Below are 20,812 nucleotides of genomic sequence, written 5' to 3' on the forward strand. Positions count from 1 at the left end.
CTGCAGTACATAGAATGTGGTGAGTAGAAAACATTGAACAGTGAACAAATGTATTTCTTCCAAAATTATTAAGAAGCAAGAGAGAGAGAGAACTAGCCATATTTTGTTGTATATTTAATGAAAAAAATAATAATCCTCCCTCATCTTAAATGACACTGATCTGTGTGTATAGATCTGCTATGAGAGTCATCATGTATCACAGTGCTATGGCTTAATGGTGTGTTGGATAATGATCAGTTGTTAAATGATGTTGTTTGTTATCTTTTATATTGCTGTTGCACTATGACAATTAATTGTTAAACCCAATTTCTGCGTCCGCATATCCCCACAACAAATGCAATAAACATAAAATCCCTATACTAAGTCATAACACAACAGTACGAAAGCATATCTCAAACTAACTGATCTGTGTCTGCCAGTTTGGATGACATCTTCAGCCAAGCTAAAGCCAATGGTTAAACCCTACTTGGGAGTCTGCAAATAGTATTTTAAATCTTTGAGCGTTTGTTTGAGTCTGGCTATAGAGTGCCAGATTGGCAGGGTTTGCACCTTGGGACAATACCAGTGGTTGAGAGACAGAGAGAGCGAGAGAGAGATGAACTTACATCCATGAGGGCAGCGTTGATGTAGTTACTGGACTCTCCATCAACAGAGATGAGGAAAGGCAGGCAGCGATCCACAGACAGGACGTCCATGCTGCGGTTCTTGTCGTGGTTCCGGGGAAGCAGTCCCACGCTACAGTCTTCAGGCCGAACCCGGGGAGTCACGATGTTCAGAGTCTGGGAGAGCGAACACGTTATTTTTACAATTATTTATCAGGTCTTTTTTTCCGTAAAAAAAAAGAAACCTACATGGTCTTAACAAGACTTGCTGACTATTTTCATCTTTGACACGTGACGTTTTTGTAACCTACTGGGTATTACCTTCCAACCCGAGATGTTCGCAATACTATAATACAATATTCTTCTAAGCTAAAGCATATAGGCATTACATTAGTCTCTGGGAACTAACACAAGTATTCAGGTCTCGGGCAAGGTTTCTCCCTCCGCTAGCGTTATTCACCAAACCACCTCCTCTGCAACACTCACAATGATATAGCCCTGAATCAACTGCCCAGACTAGTAGTGGAGAACGAATTGGTGAGTAAATAAACCCACAAAAATAAATATATCTGCCCCTATTTTCTTTGATTTCCATATTCCAACATAACAGCATTACTGGTAGTCCGTGCCTTCAACAAGTGCAAATACTTCACTGAAGCGAAGGCTGCAGATGACTTATGTATGAGGGAGAATGAGGGATATTGAGATTGGGAGTGCGATAGAGAGATACGCAGCATACATTATGAGACAGATTACAGATCTGAGACCTGTGCTTGGTACAGTAATGGGATATTAATCTCAGAGACAATACGGAGCACAACTGCTTAGCTGCCGAGTTCATACTGCCTCCTAACGGTAGCTACAAAGCCTTGTTCTTGGAGAAGGAAAATGTCACCCATCTTAGGGGGTAAAGGCAAATGTCATACCTCTTAAGAGGAAAAGAGACAGACAGACAGACAGACAGACAGACAGACAGACAGAAGTGGAGAGAGCTAACCTGAAACTCGTCCTTAATTTGGCTAGAGTTGGTCTGTGGGTCCAGTCTGATAATGTTGTAGTATATGGCTCTGAATTCACAGACTGGGATGGCTGTGTTTCCACACAAGCAGGCTTCCAGGATGGCATCGTGGACAAAGACATACTGCTCCTGGGGTAGGACACAATACATAACATGAGATGACGTAAAATAACATGACATGAGATGACAAAAGAGGTTCATGTATTTCTACCCTTCAGGTCAACATCAACACACAAAAGGACATTTTATTTACAGCACTTCAACAACTAGTTGGACCCTATTCACTAGACTCAATCCACATGTACTGTTGAAATGTTTCGAGAACAGAGCAGAACATACAGGTAACGAGTCCAACTCTGACTGCTTGTACACTGATATACAAAACCATAATTAGTTGTCGGCAACACTTTACATTAAGTTGCCACTATTACTATGCAACCTCACAGTAATAACTATAGTACCAACATAGTAGTTATATGTAGTGGTATTAGTAAGAACACAGTTGGATGACTGAGTAATTACACATCCACTTGTTGAAGGTTATTCCACATATGTAATTACTGATGTTACACATTTTATTGTTACACTATGTAACTAATGTTTTGCAATGACATGTTTGATAGTCACCTGTGAATTACCATGTTAATAACTCAAACCAAAATCTGACATAGTTACATGTAACTACATGGTGCCATTACCATGCCTTCAGAAAGTATTCAGACCCCTTGACTTTTTTTCACATTTTATTACGTTACAGCCTTATTCTAAAATGTATTAAATACATTTTTAAAAAAACTCACGAATCTACACGCAATACACCATAATGACAAAGCAAAAACAGGTTTCTTTCTGAAAATAAATTAAAAATAAAAACCAGAAATACCTTATTTACATAAGTATTCCTTTGTTATGAGATTCATCCTGTTTCAAATTATCATCCTTGAGCTGTTTCTACAACTTGATTGGAGTCTACCTGTGGTAAATTCAATTGATTGGACATGATTTGGAAAGGCACCTGTCTATATAAGGTCCCACATTTGACAGTGCATGTCAGAGCAAAAACCAAGCCATGAGGTCGAAGGAATTGACCGTAGAGCTCGGAGACAGCATCGTGTCGAGGCACATATCTGGGGAAGGGTACCTAAAAAAATGTATGCAGCATTTAAGGTCCCCAAGAACACAGTGGGCTCCATCATTCTTAAATGGGGAGGCAGGGTAGCCTAGTGGTTAGAGCGTTGGACCAGTAACCGAAAGGTTGCAAGTTCGAATCCCCGAGCTGACAAGGTACAAATCTGTCGTTCTGCCACTGAACAGGCAGTTAACCCACTGTTCCTAGGCCGTCATTGAAAATAAGAATTTGTTCTTAACTGACTTAGAACCACCAAGACTCTTCCTAGAGCTGGCCAAATGGAGCAATTGGGGGAGAAGGGCCTCGGTCAGATAGGTGACCAAATATAAGATGGTCACTCTGACAGAGCACTCCACAATCAGGCCTTTATGGTAGAGTGGCAAGACGGAAGCCACTCCTCAGTAAAAGGCACATGACAGCCTGCTTGTAGTTTGCAGAAATGCACCTAAAGATTTACAGAAAATGAGAAACAAGATTCTCTGTTCTGATGAAACCAAGATTGAACTCTTTGGCCTGAATGCCAAGCATCACGTCTGGAGGAAACCTGGCACCATCCTTAAGGTGAAGCATGGTAGTGGCAGCATCATGCTGTGGGGATGTTTTGCAGAGACTGGGAGACTAGTCAGGATTGAGGGAAAGATGAACAGAGAAAAGTACAGAGAGATCCTTGATAAAAACCTGCTCCAGGGTGCTCAGGACCTCAGACTGGGGTGAAGGTTCAGCTTCCAAAAGGAAACAACCATGAGCACACAGCCAAGACAACGCAGGAGTGGCTTCGGGACAAATTTGAGTGGCCCAGCCAGAGCCCGGACTTTAACCCAATCTAACATCTCTGTAGAGACTTGAAAATACCTGAGCAGGAACCCTCCCCATCCAACCTGACAGAGCTTGAGATCATCTGCAGAGAAGAATGGGAGAAACTCCCCAAATGCAGGTGTGCCAAGCTTGTAGAGTCATACCCAAGAAGAATCAATGCTGTAATCGCTGCCAAGTGCGCTTCAACAACGTACTGTTTTTACTTTGTCATTTTGGGTTGTCGTGTGTAGATTGATGAAGATTGTCGTGTGTAGATTGCCTTGTTCTACAAAAATTGAATAAGGCTGTAATGTAACAAAACATGGAAAAAGTCAAGGGATCTGAATACTATCTGAAGTCATTGTACATATAAAACACAGGGACATCATATTTTTAACTGCACTGGGCCTTTAAGCCAGGTCATAGAAATAAACTAATTGAAAATTACTGGTAGTTAATGACAGGGTGTGTCTTGTTACAATTATTGTACCAGGTCCTAGCCTATTTATCAACCCTGATTTTACATGTGGATTTGATGGTATTGGCACCTTGTTGGTACATGTAACAAGGTCAGATTTCGTTTGAAATTATTAAAACCATGAGCCTCCTAGGTTTTGTATTGAAGTCAATGTACACAGCGGACAGAAAATAGCTGTCCTCAGGCTACACCATGGTGCTACCCCAGAGAGTGTGGTTGAGGTTACTGTAGACCTTCATTGCAAAACAGTGTTTTAATCAGTTATTTGATGACGTGAATATATGTATTATAGTTTAATCTAAAAGGGATATATATTTTTTAATGTTTCACAAATTGTATTTTTATGAAATTCACAGTGTAGGATGGTATTCCCCTTCCTTCTCTGGGGAGCCACCATTGATATATGTTAACTGTTCACAGGAGAGGCATTTTTTCATCAAAATGCATTTTGTTTTGCAGAAAGTCCTTCTGGAATATGTGAAGTTTCATGTGCATTTATAACAAACTTGTATTGCATCTGTAAATACAAAACAAATTGTTCAATTACGAGCCTAGTTGGATTAGCCATGGAAAAAGTCAGGAACCTTCCCACTAGCCATGATTGGCTGAGATAATGGATGTTATGGACATGGCGGGAAAGGAGTTTGAATTGGTCTGCCAGGGAGCATCCTTCTTACTACAATGTAAGCTGCTCAGTATGCATTGCTAATCCTTTCTACCGCGTCTTTTTACAAGTATAACGTTAGCAGAACTTAAAAAGCCGTGCTACTTTTCTCAACAACATGGATGCCCTAAATTTAGCAGATGCTATTGACAGATCAGTTGGAAGAAGTTGTGATGTGCTACTTTTCATACATGCCACAGTCAGTGTGAGCCGGAATGACTTGACACGAACCTGGCCAAGTCTGCCGTGAAGAAGCATTCATCCATGTATACAGGTAAGAGTCTAGCTACATTTTCAGATATTATACATGTTTTTAATTTTGTCAGAAAGTCATTTTCATTGCAAATTAAAGCGTATTGTTGGCTAGCTAGCGGACGTTAGCATGCTGTCTCGCTAGCTAGCGTTATGTGTATGATCTCTGTAGTAATATTATGCAAATCAGAAATAAATTTGCATTGCTAGTTATAGCCTAATGTTAGCTAGCAAGATAACGTTGAACCTAGTTGGTTAGCTTTAGCTACCTGCAGATTCATACTACAGCTATGACAATCAGTTTGTATTGGTGGTAGTATGAGTTGGTATTACATCAGTTCATTGTTTAGCTAGCTAGCTAACTATCAAATTAGCCAGGTGTGTCTGGGGGTGATTAAAGGCCATCTATTGTATTTCATGAACATGTGTACATATCTAGAAAATAGTGACCCATCCACTTAGCTAGTTGTGGCTGGGGATGGATATAACATTTTTTTCACATGACCCATCAATTTAGACAAGTGTGTCGGGTAAGTGTCATCTAATAATTATAAAACATTTATAATCTGGACACGTTCTGTTTTTTTTATATTTCTACGATGCAAATAACCACTTCACTGTATGATTTAAACCTTTGATATGATGTGTGTTTTACAAGAGAATGTAATGTGGAGAACAACATGAGGTTGCTGTTGTATTACCATTATTTAAGGGTGACTGCAAAACTCCCACGGTCGTAACCCACACTTAGCAAACACACTTGCAATCTCATTCACAGAATAAAAATGTGTGTGAACTAAGTTATCTATTATTCAGCTTGTATTTAATATTAATAGGATCATTGGGATGGAAGATGCATGACTGAGAACTCTCCAGAGGTAGCTAGGCTCGCCTGAATAGGGAAATATATCTGAGGAGAAACCACACACATTTGAGCAGTAGTGATATCATGCGTGCTGATGGTTTGTACGAATGGTTGCAAGTTGCAGAGTCGTTGAGAATATACAATGTATATCAGTCTGGTAGGTACACATAAGTTAATGAAACAGTAGTAGTTATGGAGAATACTGATGCATATTTACTAGTAGCCCTTTTGTCGTTCTCACTATTGACATTGAAGTAGCACTCAGAGTATTTGAGGGGAGTAGTTTGAGAAAGATGAGAATGACAGAATTGTTCATCTTTTTAAATTAATGAGTAATTAGTTTGGATGCAAGGTGATTTGTAGATCAGTGATTCTGTTTGACCCGACTGCAATGTAGTTGATCTCAAACACACACACATTATCTCACAAGTGTTGTTTCTCCACTCAGAACCACTGTTTCATCACTGACTGCATGATCCACTGGAAAATGTAACCCTAATAGAAAATGTAACCCTTATCTGCCAGTCTGGCCCAGGCTTATAGACCATAGAAATAGAATCTGGTTTAAAGGTCTGGGGATAACATTTCTATGCTTTAGACTCTCCCTGCATATGACTGACTTTACATTATCATGTCTAAGCTTCACAATATCCTATTTCTATGCTTTACAGTGTCCCTCCATAGGACTCACTTTAAAATATGCCTGCTGAAAATTTCACGCAGAACAACTAACTGTGGGCAGTGGGTTACGGCATAGGATCAGTCTGGTGATTGTCTGGGAAAGACTAGCCATAGCAGACTACTGTTTGAGCCTTTTTAACCCTTTACCATGGCTACGCTAACAGACTTGCTGTGACTTTGAACGTTGGTTGCACTCCCTTTACACTTGGTATGAGGATGTCTAATGCTAACTGTGTAACTGCTAGTAACTACTATCAGTACCATTGAACAAAATAACATGTGAATGGCTAATGATAACCTAAAAATACCATATTAACGCTAGGTATAAGGATGGCTAATGCTATGCTATTTGGCTAACTGCACTTTTAAACACTACCATTTTTTTATGTACCATTATGCGTCATTATGTATCATTACTTCCTTTGCAGGGCACTGTAATGACTAATGCTTCAACTATGATAGAGTACTGTCCTCTTCTTTACCCACTATCCACACACAAGCTAATCAGTACATTTCTTCACCAACCTCGGTTTGCACCATGTTAACCCTTTGTGAGCGCAGTTCGCGGATGCAGTTGAAGATGTCCACCACACCCTCATTCTCGGCCATATCCAGCATAATGTCCACAGCTATGAAACAGCCTGTCCTTCCAGCCCCGGCACTGGAGAGAGAGAGGGGGTAGAGAGAGAAAGAGAGAGAGAGAAACTATTTATCAAATGACTGCCTCACCTGGTTCACCAACAATTTCTCAGATAGAGTTCAGTGTGTCAAATCGGAGGGCCTGTTGTCCGGACCTCTAGCAGTCGCTGTGATTGTACCAGAGGGTTACATTCTCGGGCTGACTATTTTCTCTGTATATATCAATGATGTTGCTCTTGCTGCGGGTGATTCCTTGATCAATCTCAACACAGACGACACCATTCTGTAGACATCTGGCCATTCTTTGGACACTGTTAATTAAAGCTTCAATGCTATACAACACTCATTCCGTGGCCTCAAACTGCTCTTCAATACAAGTAAAACAAAATGCATGCTCTTCAACTGATTGCTGCCCACACACGCCTGCCCGACTAGCATCACTACTCTGGACGGTTCTGACTTAGAATATGTGGACAACTACAAATAACTAGGTGTCTGACTAGACTGTAAACTCTCCTTCCAGACTCATATTAAACATCTCCAATCCAAAATTAATTCTAGAATCGGTTTCCTATTTCGCAACAAAGCATTCTTCACTCACGCTGCCAAATTAGATGCAGTCTATCACAGTTCCATCCATTTTGTCACCAAAGCCCCATATACCACCCACCACTGCAACCTGTATGCTCTCGTCGGCTGGCACTCTGGCTATTCGTCGCCAGACCCACTGGCTCCAGGTCATCTATAAGTCTTTGCTAGGTAAAGCTCCGCCTTATCTCAACTCACTGGTCACCATAACAACACCCACCCATAGCACGTGCTCCAGCAGGAATATCTCACTGGTCATCCCCAAAGCCAACACCTGCTTTAGCTGCCTTTCCTTCCAGTTCTCTGCTGCCAATGACTGGAACGAATTGCAAAAATCGTTGAAGTTGGAGACTTATATTTCCCTCACTAAATTTAAGCATCAGCTATCTGAGCAGCTTACTGATCGCTGCAGCTGTACACAGCCCATCTGTAAATAGCCCATCTAACTACCTACCTCATCCCCATGTTGCTTTCATTTACTTTTCTGCTCTTTTGCACACCAGTGTTTCTACTTGCACACCAGTATTTCTACTTGCACATCATCATCTGCACATCTACCACTCCAGTGTTAATCTGCTAAATTGTAATGACTTTGCTACTATGGCCTATTTATTGCCTTACCTCCTTAAGCCATTTGCACACATTGTATATAGCCTTTTTCTATTGTGTTATTGACTGTACGTTTGTTTATTCTATGTGGAACTCTGTGTTGTTGTTTGTGTCACACTGCTTTGCTTTATCTTAGCCAGGTCGCAGTTGTAAATGAGAACTTGTTCTCAACTGGCCTACCTGGTTAAATAAAGGTGAAATATACAGTATATATATTTTAAATGTAATCAATGTCTCCAGTAAGGCCTTGTCTTTACAGTACACTCTTCAATTTTTTGTTTGTTATCTAGAACCTAAAAGGGTTCTTTGGCTCTCCCCATTGGAGAACCCTTTGAAGAGCCCTTTTTCGTACCAGGTAGAACCCTTTTATGTTGCATTAACATTTACATTACATTTAAGTCATTTGGCAGACGCTCTTATCCAAATCTTTTCTACAGAGGGTTCTACATGGAACCCAAAAGGGTTCTACCTGGAACCCAAAAGGGTTCTACCTGGAACCAAAAAGGGTTCTACCTGGAACAAGAGAACAAAGGGTTCTCCTATGGGGACAGCCAAAGAACCCTTTTGGAGTGTGCAATTCCTAATCTATCCTCTGTAATTGACCTGCCACAGTTAACGGCAGTGGCGACACATGGAGACACATGTCCTATGATAAACATATGTTGAACCGCGCTGCGCTCCCACAGTTAGCCAAAAGAGGCCGGACTGCCTTATGGTGAAGACAAACAGCGCACTCCATCAGCCCCTGCGAGTGACAGGTAGGGGTTAGAGCTATTTCCCCCTTACCCCGGTGTTAGGAGTTAAGGAAACACACCCAGCAGAACGGGCTGTGAGGGAGGGATGGAGCAAGGGAGGGAAGGAGTTGTGATGGAAGGGAGATAGTGGTGAAGAGGTAGAGGAGAGGTAAGAGGGGGGCTGCTTAGCCATCATTCACTCGGCAGCATTCTGACAGGTCCCAGCTCCGGATCTCAGGAGCTGGGGGCCACTCAGTAACTCGGCAACCTGTCAGACAGCCTGTCAGCTGCCGGTGATTAATGGTGAGAGCGGCAAACAACTGGGTCCGGGCAGGGGGATTTCGGCCAAGGAGTGCCCCAGGAAATGTGAAATTACTCCGCAGTCTGTCAATGGGGGCCTACGCTTTGTGGGCCAAAGTTTATCCTGTTGGCCTTCATCTGCATCCCATCTATATTTCGGTTAAGTGGGGGAATGGCTGCCAACCTCCATGTAGCTCCATTGGACATTTGTTGTCAGCGCTCAACGAGGGAATTCGGTGGGGGAGTGATCGGAGCATTGTATTTCAAAAAGCCAGGCTGACCTTTTTAGGAGAACTTGAACCGACAACGCTTTGGATCGTAGAAAAGCGATGGAGTAAGGAATGAGAGGTACGTTAAATATAGTGTGCCGCTATGGGGACTAGTCTAGTCGGAAATATGGGTCGGAAGGTAACCTAGAGGTTAGAGTGATGGTCCAGTAACCGAAAGGTTGATGGATCAAATCCCAGAGCTGACAAGATAAAAATCTGTTTTTCTTCCCCTGAGCAATGCAGTTAACCCACTGTTCCCCGGGTGCTGAAGATGTGGATGTCAATTAAGGCAGACCCCAGCACCTCTCTGATTCAGAGGGGTTGTGTTAAATGCAGAAGACACATTTCAGTTGAAGGCATTGTTGTACAACTGACTAGGTATCTCCCTTTCTCCTAAATGGGACACATGCAAAAAGTTTGAGCTTTTTGATGTCAATGTCTTTTCTGCCTATTGCCCTAGTGTAAACATTCCCAGGACACAAACTAGTTAAATGTTTTACATTTAGCAGATGCTCTTATCCAGAGCGATTTTCAGTAGTAAATGCAAAAAATGTCTTACTGGTCCCCCATGGGAAACAAACCCATAAACCTGGTTTTGCAAGAGCCATGCTCTACCAACTGAGCTACACAGGACCTAGCAAGATGGAGGATGTTTTTAAGGACTGCATTTCACAAGTGGCTAGTTTGCATCAGCTACTTTCACATGGCATTATGGCTAACTGACGGTTTTAGTTGTATTTGTATTTATTATGTTGCGACACCAGTGAATTTGTGAATTTGACAACTAATAAACATTACCTACCTAGCGGGTGGCCATCTACAGACAGGACTTTGCTATTTAGCTAGCTAGCTATTGAGCTTGCTAACAAACTCAGATATACTTAAAAATGTGTTGCTGTGCAATGGATATGAAGCCGGTGAGAGCTCTCCCATTTCTGTTCTAGCTGTTACCATTACCTAGTAGGTCAGTGCTGACCACAAATGCTTATTTGCTTGCTAGTAAAATAAACTTCCTGTTCCTACAGATGGTTAACTAGATAGCTTCCTGTTGTTTATCTTATTCCATGCTCACTAAATACATTTGCATTGAAGTTAGCTAGTCACAGCAGTGCCCACTGGGCAAAAACTGGTTCAGTAAATGTTGTTTCCACGTCATTTCAACCAAAAAAGTATATGTGATGATGTTGAATCAACATGAAAAAAGTGATTGGATTTGCAAAAAGTCATCAACGTAAGGGAATTTAGTATATTTTCCCAAAAAACATTTAACCTAAATCCAATGAAAGGGTGACATTCTATTTTGATTTCACATAAAATTCACATTAGTTGACAACTTAACCAATTGTAAATCAAAACTAGACGTTGAACTGACGTCTGTGCCCAGTGGGTAGCTATCTATTTGTATAGCTAGCTAGCAAAGCCAATAGATATCTTATCTATGTCTATGGTTATAGCGAATTTGCACATAGACATGGTTATAGTAGTCTTGCTATGAGGATTACAAACATCTTTAGATGAGACAGAATAAAGGCTTTTGTGAAGAGTAGTTTTAACACTAGTAGTATTTAAAACTAACCAGTGACAGGGTTGTCCACCATTTACAGTTTTGTATAATTTTACGAACACCTTGCAAAAACACCTATGCAAAACCCAAGCACCCCTCTCCATCTAGCCTTTTCCATTCTAGGTATGTAAATCCTGACTCAAACTAAGAGACTCCTGCAGCACTATACACAGTCTCTCTCTCTCAACACTAGCAACTTACTCACCCCAAGTGACGTTACAGACAGAGAAAACTAGCTATTCAATAGGTTCATAATACTACCAGCTTACCTTTGCTACACTCCCACCCATTGATTATTGCCATATCTAACCGCAGCAGAGACCACTGGAGGTGCCATGGTGATTCCCCCCCACTTGCCCTTCAGCATGTATATCATGGCCCTGAGCACAGCCTGTAAATTCTAATCTCCTCCCTCTCTTTCTTTCTCTATTATCTTCTGCTGTAGGAGCAGAGAAGATGAAGAGGCAGCATTCAATATGGTACTGTGACAGCTCATTTACATCCCTGGTGATATGGATGACGACAGACAGCGAAAGTGCTCAAATAGACACAAGTCAGCCGGCCCCCACTCACACATGAGTTGTGCCACAAATGCACTCAACTGAATGGTTCTACAATGTCCCGAAGGATAAGACAGGGTAAGAGAGAGAGAGATGGCTTTTGTCTAGAAATGACTTTATTTATTTATGGTACTGACTGCCCAAACACACCTGGATCCACAGGTTTAACTGAATCCATCTTTGATTCCTGGAGGGCTGCGTTTCTGCTGGTTTTGGTTATTTCCTTTCAATTTGTGTCCAATTAAGATGTAGACAACCAGGTGAGAGGAGTTCCTAACTAAACAATGACTACTTAAAGCATTGTCAAAATTGGGGGGCAGGAAAGAAACTTGCCAGTGAGCATGGGTCGTACAGTATCTAGCTAAAGTAGAATACATTTGTGATTGACATTGGTTTTTGTCACCTCTGTAAAGGTAAGGAAAATGTTTAGCCTGTAGTAGAGTTAATTTATAACAAAAACATATGTTTGATTAGCTAGTAGATTATTAATGGCTAGTGAGCAAGTTAAAGCTAGTATTAGCTTGTTAGCTAACTGGATGTCTAAATTACTATAAACTGAAAAATGCTAGGTAGCTAGCTAGCATAAGTTTCTAGCTACCAGACAGTAATGTTTTACAAGTTGCAGTCGTGTAATTTGTCCCTCCTTTAGTATAGATGGGTTGTTATAACATTTATAAAATGTATTTGATGATTTATGTGCCATAATTACAATGAGGACATTGTGTTCCTCGCCTCATTCCAGGGCGACTGCCAGTTGTTCTCCCATGCTGCTAAGTGCTGCTAAGCCTTACGTTTCTCCAAGGTCGGGATATCAGAGATTATATGGTGGATGTCACTCTCCCGCGACAGGTGTGAACCCTCCTTTTTTCCCTAACAATCCTTGAAGGTTAATGTCATCAATCCAATGTATGAGAGTGCAAAGATCAGAAGGGGCAGGGAATAAAGTGGCAGTATAACATTTGCCATAGTCTTTTCCATTCTCGTCCTTGGATGTATGAGAGGTAGAAAGGTGCCCCGTGCTTCATGGGAGCAGAAAGCACAGCGCTGGACACTTGAGTTAATCCACTCTGAAAAAGTCTTAGTCACATCTGCTTTGTTTTGAGAGTCCCGAGCCAAAAGTGAAATTGCATTTTTGCCACTTAGCAGCCTCTCCATGTCACATCTCATTGTGTACATGCACTCCCTCCCTCCCTCTCCCCCATTCCCCCTAGCCTCCCTCCACCTCTCCCCCTTTGCCTGTCTGAGCTACATGTAAATGCCTCGGTCTCAAGGGGTGAATGTTTGAGTGGGATGCGGAAGGGTGGAGGAGAGAGAGCAGAAAGAGAGGCCTTAGTCTCCCATCGCTCTCGCTCATTCACTAAAGATGAAAGTGACGGCTCCCAGCTACTGTGGTGGTTATTTCTGTGGGGATCTGGATAGTGCATGGGCCTGTGGGGTAGTAGGAGGTGGTAGTCAAAGAGAGTGTGCAGGTATTTGGGAGTTACCTTGCCCTATAGTTTGGGAATGAACTCTGCTGTCTGATTCCACAGCAAGTTACTAAGCAGTCATGTAATGGAGGCTGTTCAAAACCCATTACTGTGACGGGGAAATGCGTCTGAGACCTGAAGACTTGAGTTAGAACCTTGAGCTAATGCCTAGGCTTTTGTTCAGCAGGCTAATAGTCTTGTAGCGTACAGGCCGTTGACATACTGAATGAATATGTTAGGGGTCAACTTATCTGATGAAAAATGATTACATAAATACATATACGAAAGCCACGAGTGATAAATATGTCATCCCAGTAGTCCTGTGTTATTTGACCCACCCAGCATGGTCAGTATGTACCTGCAGTGGGCCACGATGGGGCCGGCATCGGGAGGGTTGAGGAACTTGACCTGGCGGACGAAGCCTAGGAGGCCAGTGGCGTAGCAGGGCACACCGTGGTCAGGCCAGCTAGTGAAGTGGAATTGACGGATCTCCCGAATCTCATGGTGGCCCTTCTGAAAGAAAACAATATGGAGGCTCAAATAGAGACATACACAGTGGACTTCCTGAAAACATTGGTCCTATTTGGCTCAGTCGATTCCTATGAAAAATGGATGTATGCCGTATGTCGCTTTGGATAGCGTCTGCTAAATGGCATATATTATTTTATAAACTGTGGGCTGACAACAAAATGGAGGCTCAAATATAGGCATTAAACCAAATTGTATTCATCACATGCTTTGTAAACAACACTTGTTGACTAAGAGTGAAATGCTTCCCAACATCGTAGCCTTGCACAAGCTTCCCACAATAAGTTGGGTGAATTTTGGCCCATTCCTCCTGACAGAGCTGGTGTAACTGAGTCAGTTTTTTAGGCATCCTTGCTCACACATGCTTTTTCAGTTCTGCCCAAACATTGTCTATAGGATTGAGGTCAGGGCTTTGTGATGGCCACTCCAATACCTTGACTTTGTTGTCCTTAAGCCATTTTTCCACAACTTTGGAAGTATGCTTGGGGTCATTGTCCATTTGGAAGACCCATTTGCTTTAACTTCCTGTCTTGAGATGTTGCTTCAATATACCCACATAATCTTCCTGCCTCATGATGCCATCTATTTTGTGAAGTGTACCAGTCCCTCCTGCAGCAAAGCACCCCCAAAACATGATGCTGCCATCCCCGTGCTTCACGGTTGGGAAGGTGTTCTATGGCTTGCCATGACGGCTGCGTGGTCCCATGGTGTTTATACTTGCGTACTATTGTTTGTACAAATTAATATGGTACCTTCAGGCGTTTTGAAATTGCTGCCAAGTATGAACCAGACTTGTGGAGGTCTACAATTTTTTTCTGAGGTCTTGGCTGATTTCTTTTGATTTTCCCATGATGTCAAGCAAAGAGGCACTGAGTTTGTACAAAAGAAGTTAAGATCTGCACAAAAAAACACAAAATAACAGAATTGGTCAGTAGCCCGTAAAACAGCTGTTATACATTCCAGCGCCATGTAGGTTTACAGTGAAACTGTAGGGCAAACGGGCTCCCATTCCGGCTCAACAACTGAATAGAAATAGCTACTGATTGCTTTCTTTAAAAAAAGTACATTATGACAACTTGTGTGTATGGGTAACTACTGATGGAACAAAACAAGGGGATTTGATAGCTGGGAGACCATTGATTTCCTTTCCTCTGATGTTCAAATTACATTACGAAATCAATATGAGTAGATAACGAGTAAAGATCTAAGACGTGACACAACAAAGCCACAATGTGTAGTAAATCAAAGATTGTGAGGAAGGTAGGTAGGGCCTAGATCGTGTTTGCCATGGCAACATGAACTCAGCAGAGTAGAAGGTGAGTGGTTCTCACTCTGCTAGGCACGTGGCATGATACCAAAATGTAGGGTTACTTGTATAAACTCGTCATATGATAATATGAGTGAGATATTTCACTTTATGGGGATTTGCTCTAGTGGATTTTCTAACTGAAGTACCAATCACAGCTACTCTTGGAGACAGACAGGTTGAGCGGCGAATGAGGTGAGCCCCTCTCCTCTTCATAACACGCCACTCGTCCAACCTCCTGTCATTTTTATGCATGCCTCTCTTCCTTGAGCTCTTGAGAGCAGGGAAAAGCAGGGAGAGATCTCACTCATATTATCATAGACCATAGTTCTACAAAACATGGTCAAAATTATGTGGACACCCCTTCAAATGAGTGGATTCAGCTATTTCAGCCACACCCGTTGCTGACAGGTGTATAAAATTGAGCACACAACCATACAATCTCCATAGACAAGCATTGGCAGTAGAATGGCCCATACTAAAGGGCACAATGACTTACAACGTGGCAACATCATAGAATGCCTCCTTCCAACAAGTCAAGATCAAATTTCTGCCCTGCTAGAGCTGCTCCGGTCAACTGTAAGTGCTGTTATTGGGAAGTGGAAACATCTAGGAGCAACAACACCTCAGCCGCGAAGGGGTAGGCTACACAAGCTCACAGAACGGGATTGCCGAGTGCTGAAGCGAGTTCAAATCGTCTTTCCTGGGTTGCAACACTCCCTCCTTCCAAACTGCCTCTGGAAGCAATGTCAGCACAATAACTGTTTGTCAGGAGCATCATGAAATGGGTTTCCATGGCCGAGCAGCCATACACAAGCCTAAGATCACCATGTGCAATGCCAAGCATCAGCTGGAGTGGTGTAAAGCTCGCCTCCATTGGAGCATTAGAAACGCATTCTATAATGAATCACGCTTCACCATCTGGCAGTCCGATGGACAAATCTGGGTTTGGCGGTTGCCAGTAGAACACTATCTGCCCCGAATGCATAGTGCCAAGTACAACATTTGGTGGAGGAGGAATAATGGTCTGGGGATGTTTTTCATGGTTCGGACTCGGCCCCTTAGTTCTATTGAAGGGAAATCTTAACGCTACAGCATACATTGACATTCTAGACGATTCTGTGCTTCCAACTTTGTGGCAACAGTTTGGGGTAGGACCTTTCCTGTTTCAGCATGACAATGCCCCTGTGCACAAAGCGAGGTCTTGACTGAACTTGACTGGCCTGCACAGAGACTGCGAGATGAGTGGTGATATTTTTGGGAATAGTCTGGCTTCAGAGAACATGTCTGCATTATGAGGGAAGTCTACATCCCCGTACAGTGAGATATCGAACCTATTTCTTTGAAATACACAACATGACCAAAAGTATGTTAATCAAACATCTCATTTCGAAATCATGTGCATTATTATGTAGTTTGTCCCCCCTTTGCTTCTATAATAGCCTCCACTCTACTGGTAAGCCTTTCCACTAGATATTGGAACATTGCTGTGGGGATTTGCTTCCATTCAGCAACAAGAGCATAACATGCTGACCAAACCGGACACGTGCGCCATTGTGCAAGCCTACGTCCGCGTGCACCTTTTTACCTGAAATGCACAAGGTCCACTACTCTGACAATTAATCCATAGAGAAAACGGTAAACCAAATTTAGTTTCTCATCATCTCCCCTTCCTTCGGGCTTCTTTTTATTCTTTGGACTTTATATGACGGTTGGCATCCAACTTTACTGTGCATTACTACAACCGACTGGAGTGAGGACCTCAGTTAACCTTTCAATCACCCATGTGGGTATATGCTCCTAAAAACCAATGAGGATATGGAACGTAGGTATATGCTCCTATAAAACAATGATGAGATGGGAGAGGCCGGACTTCAAATCAAATCAAATTTTATTTGTCACATACACATGGTTAGCAGATGTTCAATGCGAGTGTAGCGAAATGCTTGTGCTTCTAGTTCCGACAATGCAGTAATAACCAACGAGTAATCTAGCTAACAATTCCAAAACTACTAACTTATACACACAAGTGTAAAGGGATAAAGAATATGTACATAAAGATATATGAATGAGTGATGGTACAGAGCGACATAGGCAAGATGCAGTAGATGGTATCGAGTACAGTATATACATATGAGATGAGTATGTAAACAAAGTGGCATAGTTAAAGTGGCTAGTGATACATGTATTACATAAAGATGCAGTAGATGATATGGAGTACGGTATATACGTATACATATGAGATGAATAATGTAGGGTATGTAAACATTATATTAAGTAGCATTGTTTAAAGTGGCTAGTGATATATTTTACATCAATTCCCATCAATTCCCATTATTAAAGTGGCTGGAGTTGAGTCAGTGTGTTGGCAGCAGCCACTCAATGTTAGTGGTGGCTGTTTAACAGTCTGATGGCCTTGAGATAGAAGCTGTTTTTCAGTCTCTCGGTCCCAGCTTTGATGCACCTGTACTGACCTCGCCTTCTGGATGATAGCAGTGTGAACAGGCAGTGGCTCGGGTGGTGGTTGTCCTTGATGATCTTTATGGCCTTCCTGTGACATCGGGTGGTGTAGGTGTCCTGGAGGGCAGGTAGTTTGCCCCCAGTGATGCGTTGTGCAGACCTCACTATCCTCTAGTGAGCCTTACGGTTGTGGGCGGAGCAGTTGCCGTACCAGGCGGTGATACAGCCCGACAGGATGCTCTCGAAGAAGTTTGTGTGTGCTTTTGGTGACAAGCCAAATTTCTTCAGCCTCCTGACTCAAATGGGATTTGAGTCACTTCAAACTTCCAATGTGAACCCAATGTGAACAAGGCTTTAGAAAATCTGCTAGAGTGAATTCACATAAAGTGAGATATCGAAACAATATATTTGAAATAGAACCCACCAATAAGGATATCAGCCAAGGCAGCAGCACATAATGGGTGTGGATGTGCAGAAACTGGAAAGTGGCCATTTAGAGTATAGTATAACACTGGGCTACAGTAGTAATAATGATCACAGGCTTCACACCTCCACTCCTGTTTAACTCCCATTTAACTGCACTGTATATAAGAATATGTATATATGAATAGTGTGTAAATAGTATTTTTGTTATCTCTTAGTGTCTTTCCTATAAATACCTCTTATTAATTGTAATTTTTTCTTTGAAATGTTCTAGTCTTTTACTGTTCTGTACTTTGTCATGCATTTTTATGTTTTATATGGACCCCAGGAAGAGTTGCTGCTACATGTACATTAGCTAATGAGGCTCCTAATATACTAATGTGCTTCATTTCTAATGCTAAGTTCTTAATTGCCATTTGGGTTGATTAACTGTTTAATCCCTTCATGCCAGCGTTGATATGCCGGCAAAGCCCACATAATACTTCAACACTGCAGTTAAAATATCTCGCCTGTTTGGAGTATATGGACAATTGGGTCGACAGGTGCAGTATTGAAGGTGGTAACGGTGTAAATCGTGGGGAAACTATGTCTACGTTTGACAATCCAGTGGGCTCTGTTTTATTTTATTTTCAACAGATTGAAATCTGTGTGTGTGTACGGGCTTTAAAATCTATCTGTGTGGTGCAGTAAAATAATCCCTTTGGATTCGTCATTATAATAAGCATTAATAATGCTTTTCATAATTTCAGAGCTCATTATTTGACACAATTAAAATGATTTAATACGTTATATTTGAAAGCATACGAAGCATGAACCCATCACTGTGCACTGCTTTTTAAGGCCCGGGAATTAAGGTTGTGGTGTGATAGTGGAGTTCTGTAATGACAAAGTCCTGTTTCCCGTTCAAATGGAGAGTGTGAGAAGGTTAAAAGGAACTTTGGCTTTCTTGTAAAACTGATGGATTAATTGCATGCAAAATTTGTTCACTACAAGCTGTTGTGTTGTCTGCTTAAGCGGCTTTTACAGAGCCACAAAGGATGAATTTCAAGACTATCAAAGCTTGTTTCTCTAATGTTTGCCTTTAAAAGAGAGCTAACAGAACAATGGTGTCGAATTCTGAATCCTGCATACCAATTATAGTGTGCTTCTTTCAATGCAAATCCTTACTGATTACTAGTGTTCAATTACACTCTCATTTCCCAGTTGAACAACATAGCTTCACCTTGCAGTCAACCACAAATGTAAATCCGTTTGGTTGGAAATAATGAAAACAAAACAAGAGAGCATGGTTATTGACTTAGTCGTTTACCTTCTGGACTGTGAAGGTGCGAATGACGTACTCAGCCAGTGGCTCTGTCTCGATCAGTGTCACCTTGATATCTCCATACACATCAGTCTCATCAGGCCAGTACCTCACGCACTTCACCTGGGAAGAGAAATATACATGGTAAAATCCTTGTCTCTTAAAGAGGCTGTTTGGGACTTTTGCTTCTGTAGTGCAAAAGTCAGACAAAAGTGCTCCTGAAATGGACAGAATGAATATTACACAGGACCAATCATTTCATTCTATTTCTGTGGTTGATATTATATTCATAATATACAAAGATGCATAATTGAATGGCATTGAAAACAAAACAAGTAATTTGTTGTTGATTTATTGTGAACATGTATAGAACGTTGATGGTTCTGCAATAACGTCACAAGTTCTTAGCCACTTGGCAGTGTCCCCAGAGTAGTACTCCTCTAACACCTTTCAAATCCGCTTTGATGAACTCACCCTGCCCACTTCCACCAGGTTCGTAACCATGACGATACTGCCAGAATTCTCTTGCCAGATCATCCTCCAGAAATCTCTCACCGTCTCCTGCATGGGGCCTGGAAGCAGTGGTGTAAAGTACTTATGTAAAAATACTTTAAAGTACTACTTAAGTCGTTTTTGGGGTATCTGTATTTTACTATTTCTATTTTTGACAACTTTTACTTCACTCCTAATGAAAATAATGTACACTGCTCAAAAAAATAAAGGGAACACTAAGATAACACATCCTAGATCTGAATGAATGAAATATTCTTATTAAATACTTTTCTTTACATAGTTGAATGTGCTGACAACAAAATCACACAAACATTATCAATGGAAATCAAATTTATCAACCCATGGAGGTCTGGATTTGGAGTCACATTCAAAATTAAAGTGGAAAACCACACTACAGGCTGATCCAACTTTGATGTAATGTCCTTAAAACAAAATGAGGCTCAGTAGTGTGTGTGGCCTCCACGTGCCTGTATGACATCCCTACAACGCCTGGGCATGCTCCTGATGAGGTGGCGGATGGTCTCCTGAGGGATCTCCTCCCAGACCTGGACTGGACTGCCAACTCCTGGACAGTCTGTGGTGCAACGTGGCGTTGGTGGATGGAGCGAGACATGATGTCCCAGATGTACTCAATTGGATTCAGGTCGGGGGAAGAGGCGGGCCAGTCCATAGCATCAATGCTTTCCTCTTGCAGGAACTGCTGACACACTCCAGCCACATGAGGTCTAGCATTGTCTTGCATTAGGAGGAACCCAGGGCCAACTGCACCAGCATATGGTCTCACAAGGTGTCTGAGGATCTCATCTCGGTACCTAATGGCAGTCAGGCTACCTCTGGCGAGCACAAGGAGGGCCCCACACCATGACTGACCCACCGCCAAACCAGTCATGCTGGAGGATGTTGCAGGCAGCAGAACGTTCTCCACGGTGTCTCTAGAATCTGTCACGTCTGACACATGTGATCAGTGTGAACCTGCTTTCATCTGTGAAGAGCACAGGGCGCCAGTGGCAAATTTGCCAATCTTGGTGTTCTCTGGTAAATGCCAAACTTCCTGCACGGTGTTGGG

The 20,812-nt window shown here is 42.0% G+C and overlaps 1 protein-coding gene across 1 annotated transcript in view; it reads right to left on the reverse strand.

The window, feature by feature from the left end:
- LOC135542364 (receptor-type tyrosine-protein phosphatase T-like) overlaps nucleotides 1-20,812 on the reverse strand; it is a 553,030-nt gene that overhangs the window by 61,906 nt on the left and 470,312 nt on the right. The window contains exons 21-26 of the mRNA XM_064969287.1: nucleotides 19,708-19,805; nucleotides 19,240-19,356; nucleotides 13,572-13,726; nucleotides 7,010-7,145; nucleotides 1,600-1,749; nucleotides 606-779 (exon numbers count right to left, since the gene is read on the reverse strand). Coding sequence (XP_064825359.1) covers nucleotides 606-779; nucleotides 1,600-1,749; nucleotides 7,010-7,145; nucleotides 13,572-13,726; nucleotides 19,240-19,356; nucleotides 19,708-19,805 — 830 coding nt within the window. The remainder of the gene's footprint in view (nucleotides 1-605; nucleotides 780-1,599; nucleotides 1,750-7,009; nucleotides 7,146-13,571; nucleotides 13,727-19,239; nucleotides 19,357-19,707; nucleotides 19,806-20,812) is intronic.

The sequence above is a fragment of the Oncorhynchus masou genome, chromosome 6 (genome assembly GCF_036934945.1).
Source record: "Oncorhynchus masou masou isolate Uvic2021 chromosome 6, UVic_Omas_1.1, whole genome shotgun sequence".
In the NCBI taxonomy this organism is placed as follows: domain Eukaryota; kingdom Metazoa; phylum Chordata; class Actinopteri; order Salmoniformes; family Salmonidae; genus Oncorhynchus; species Oncorhynchus masou.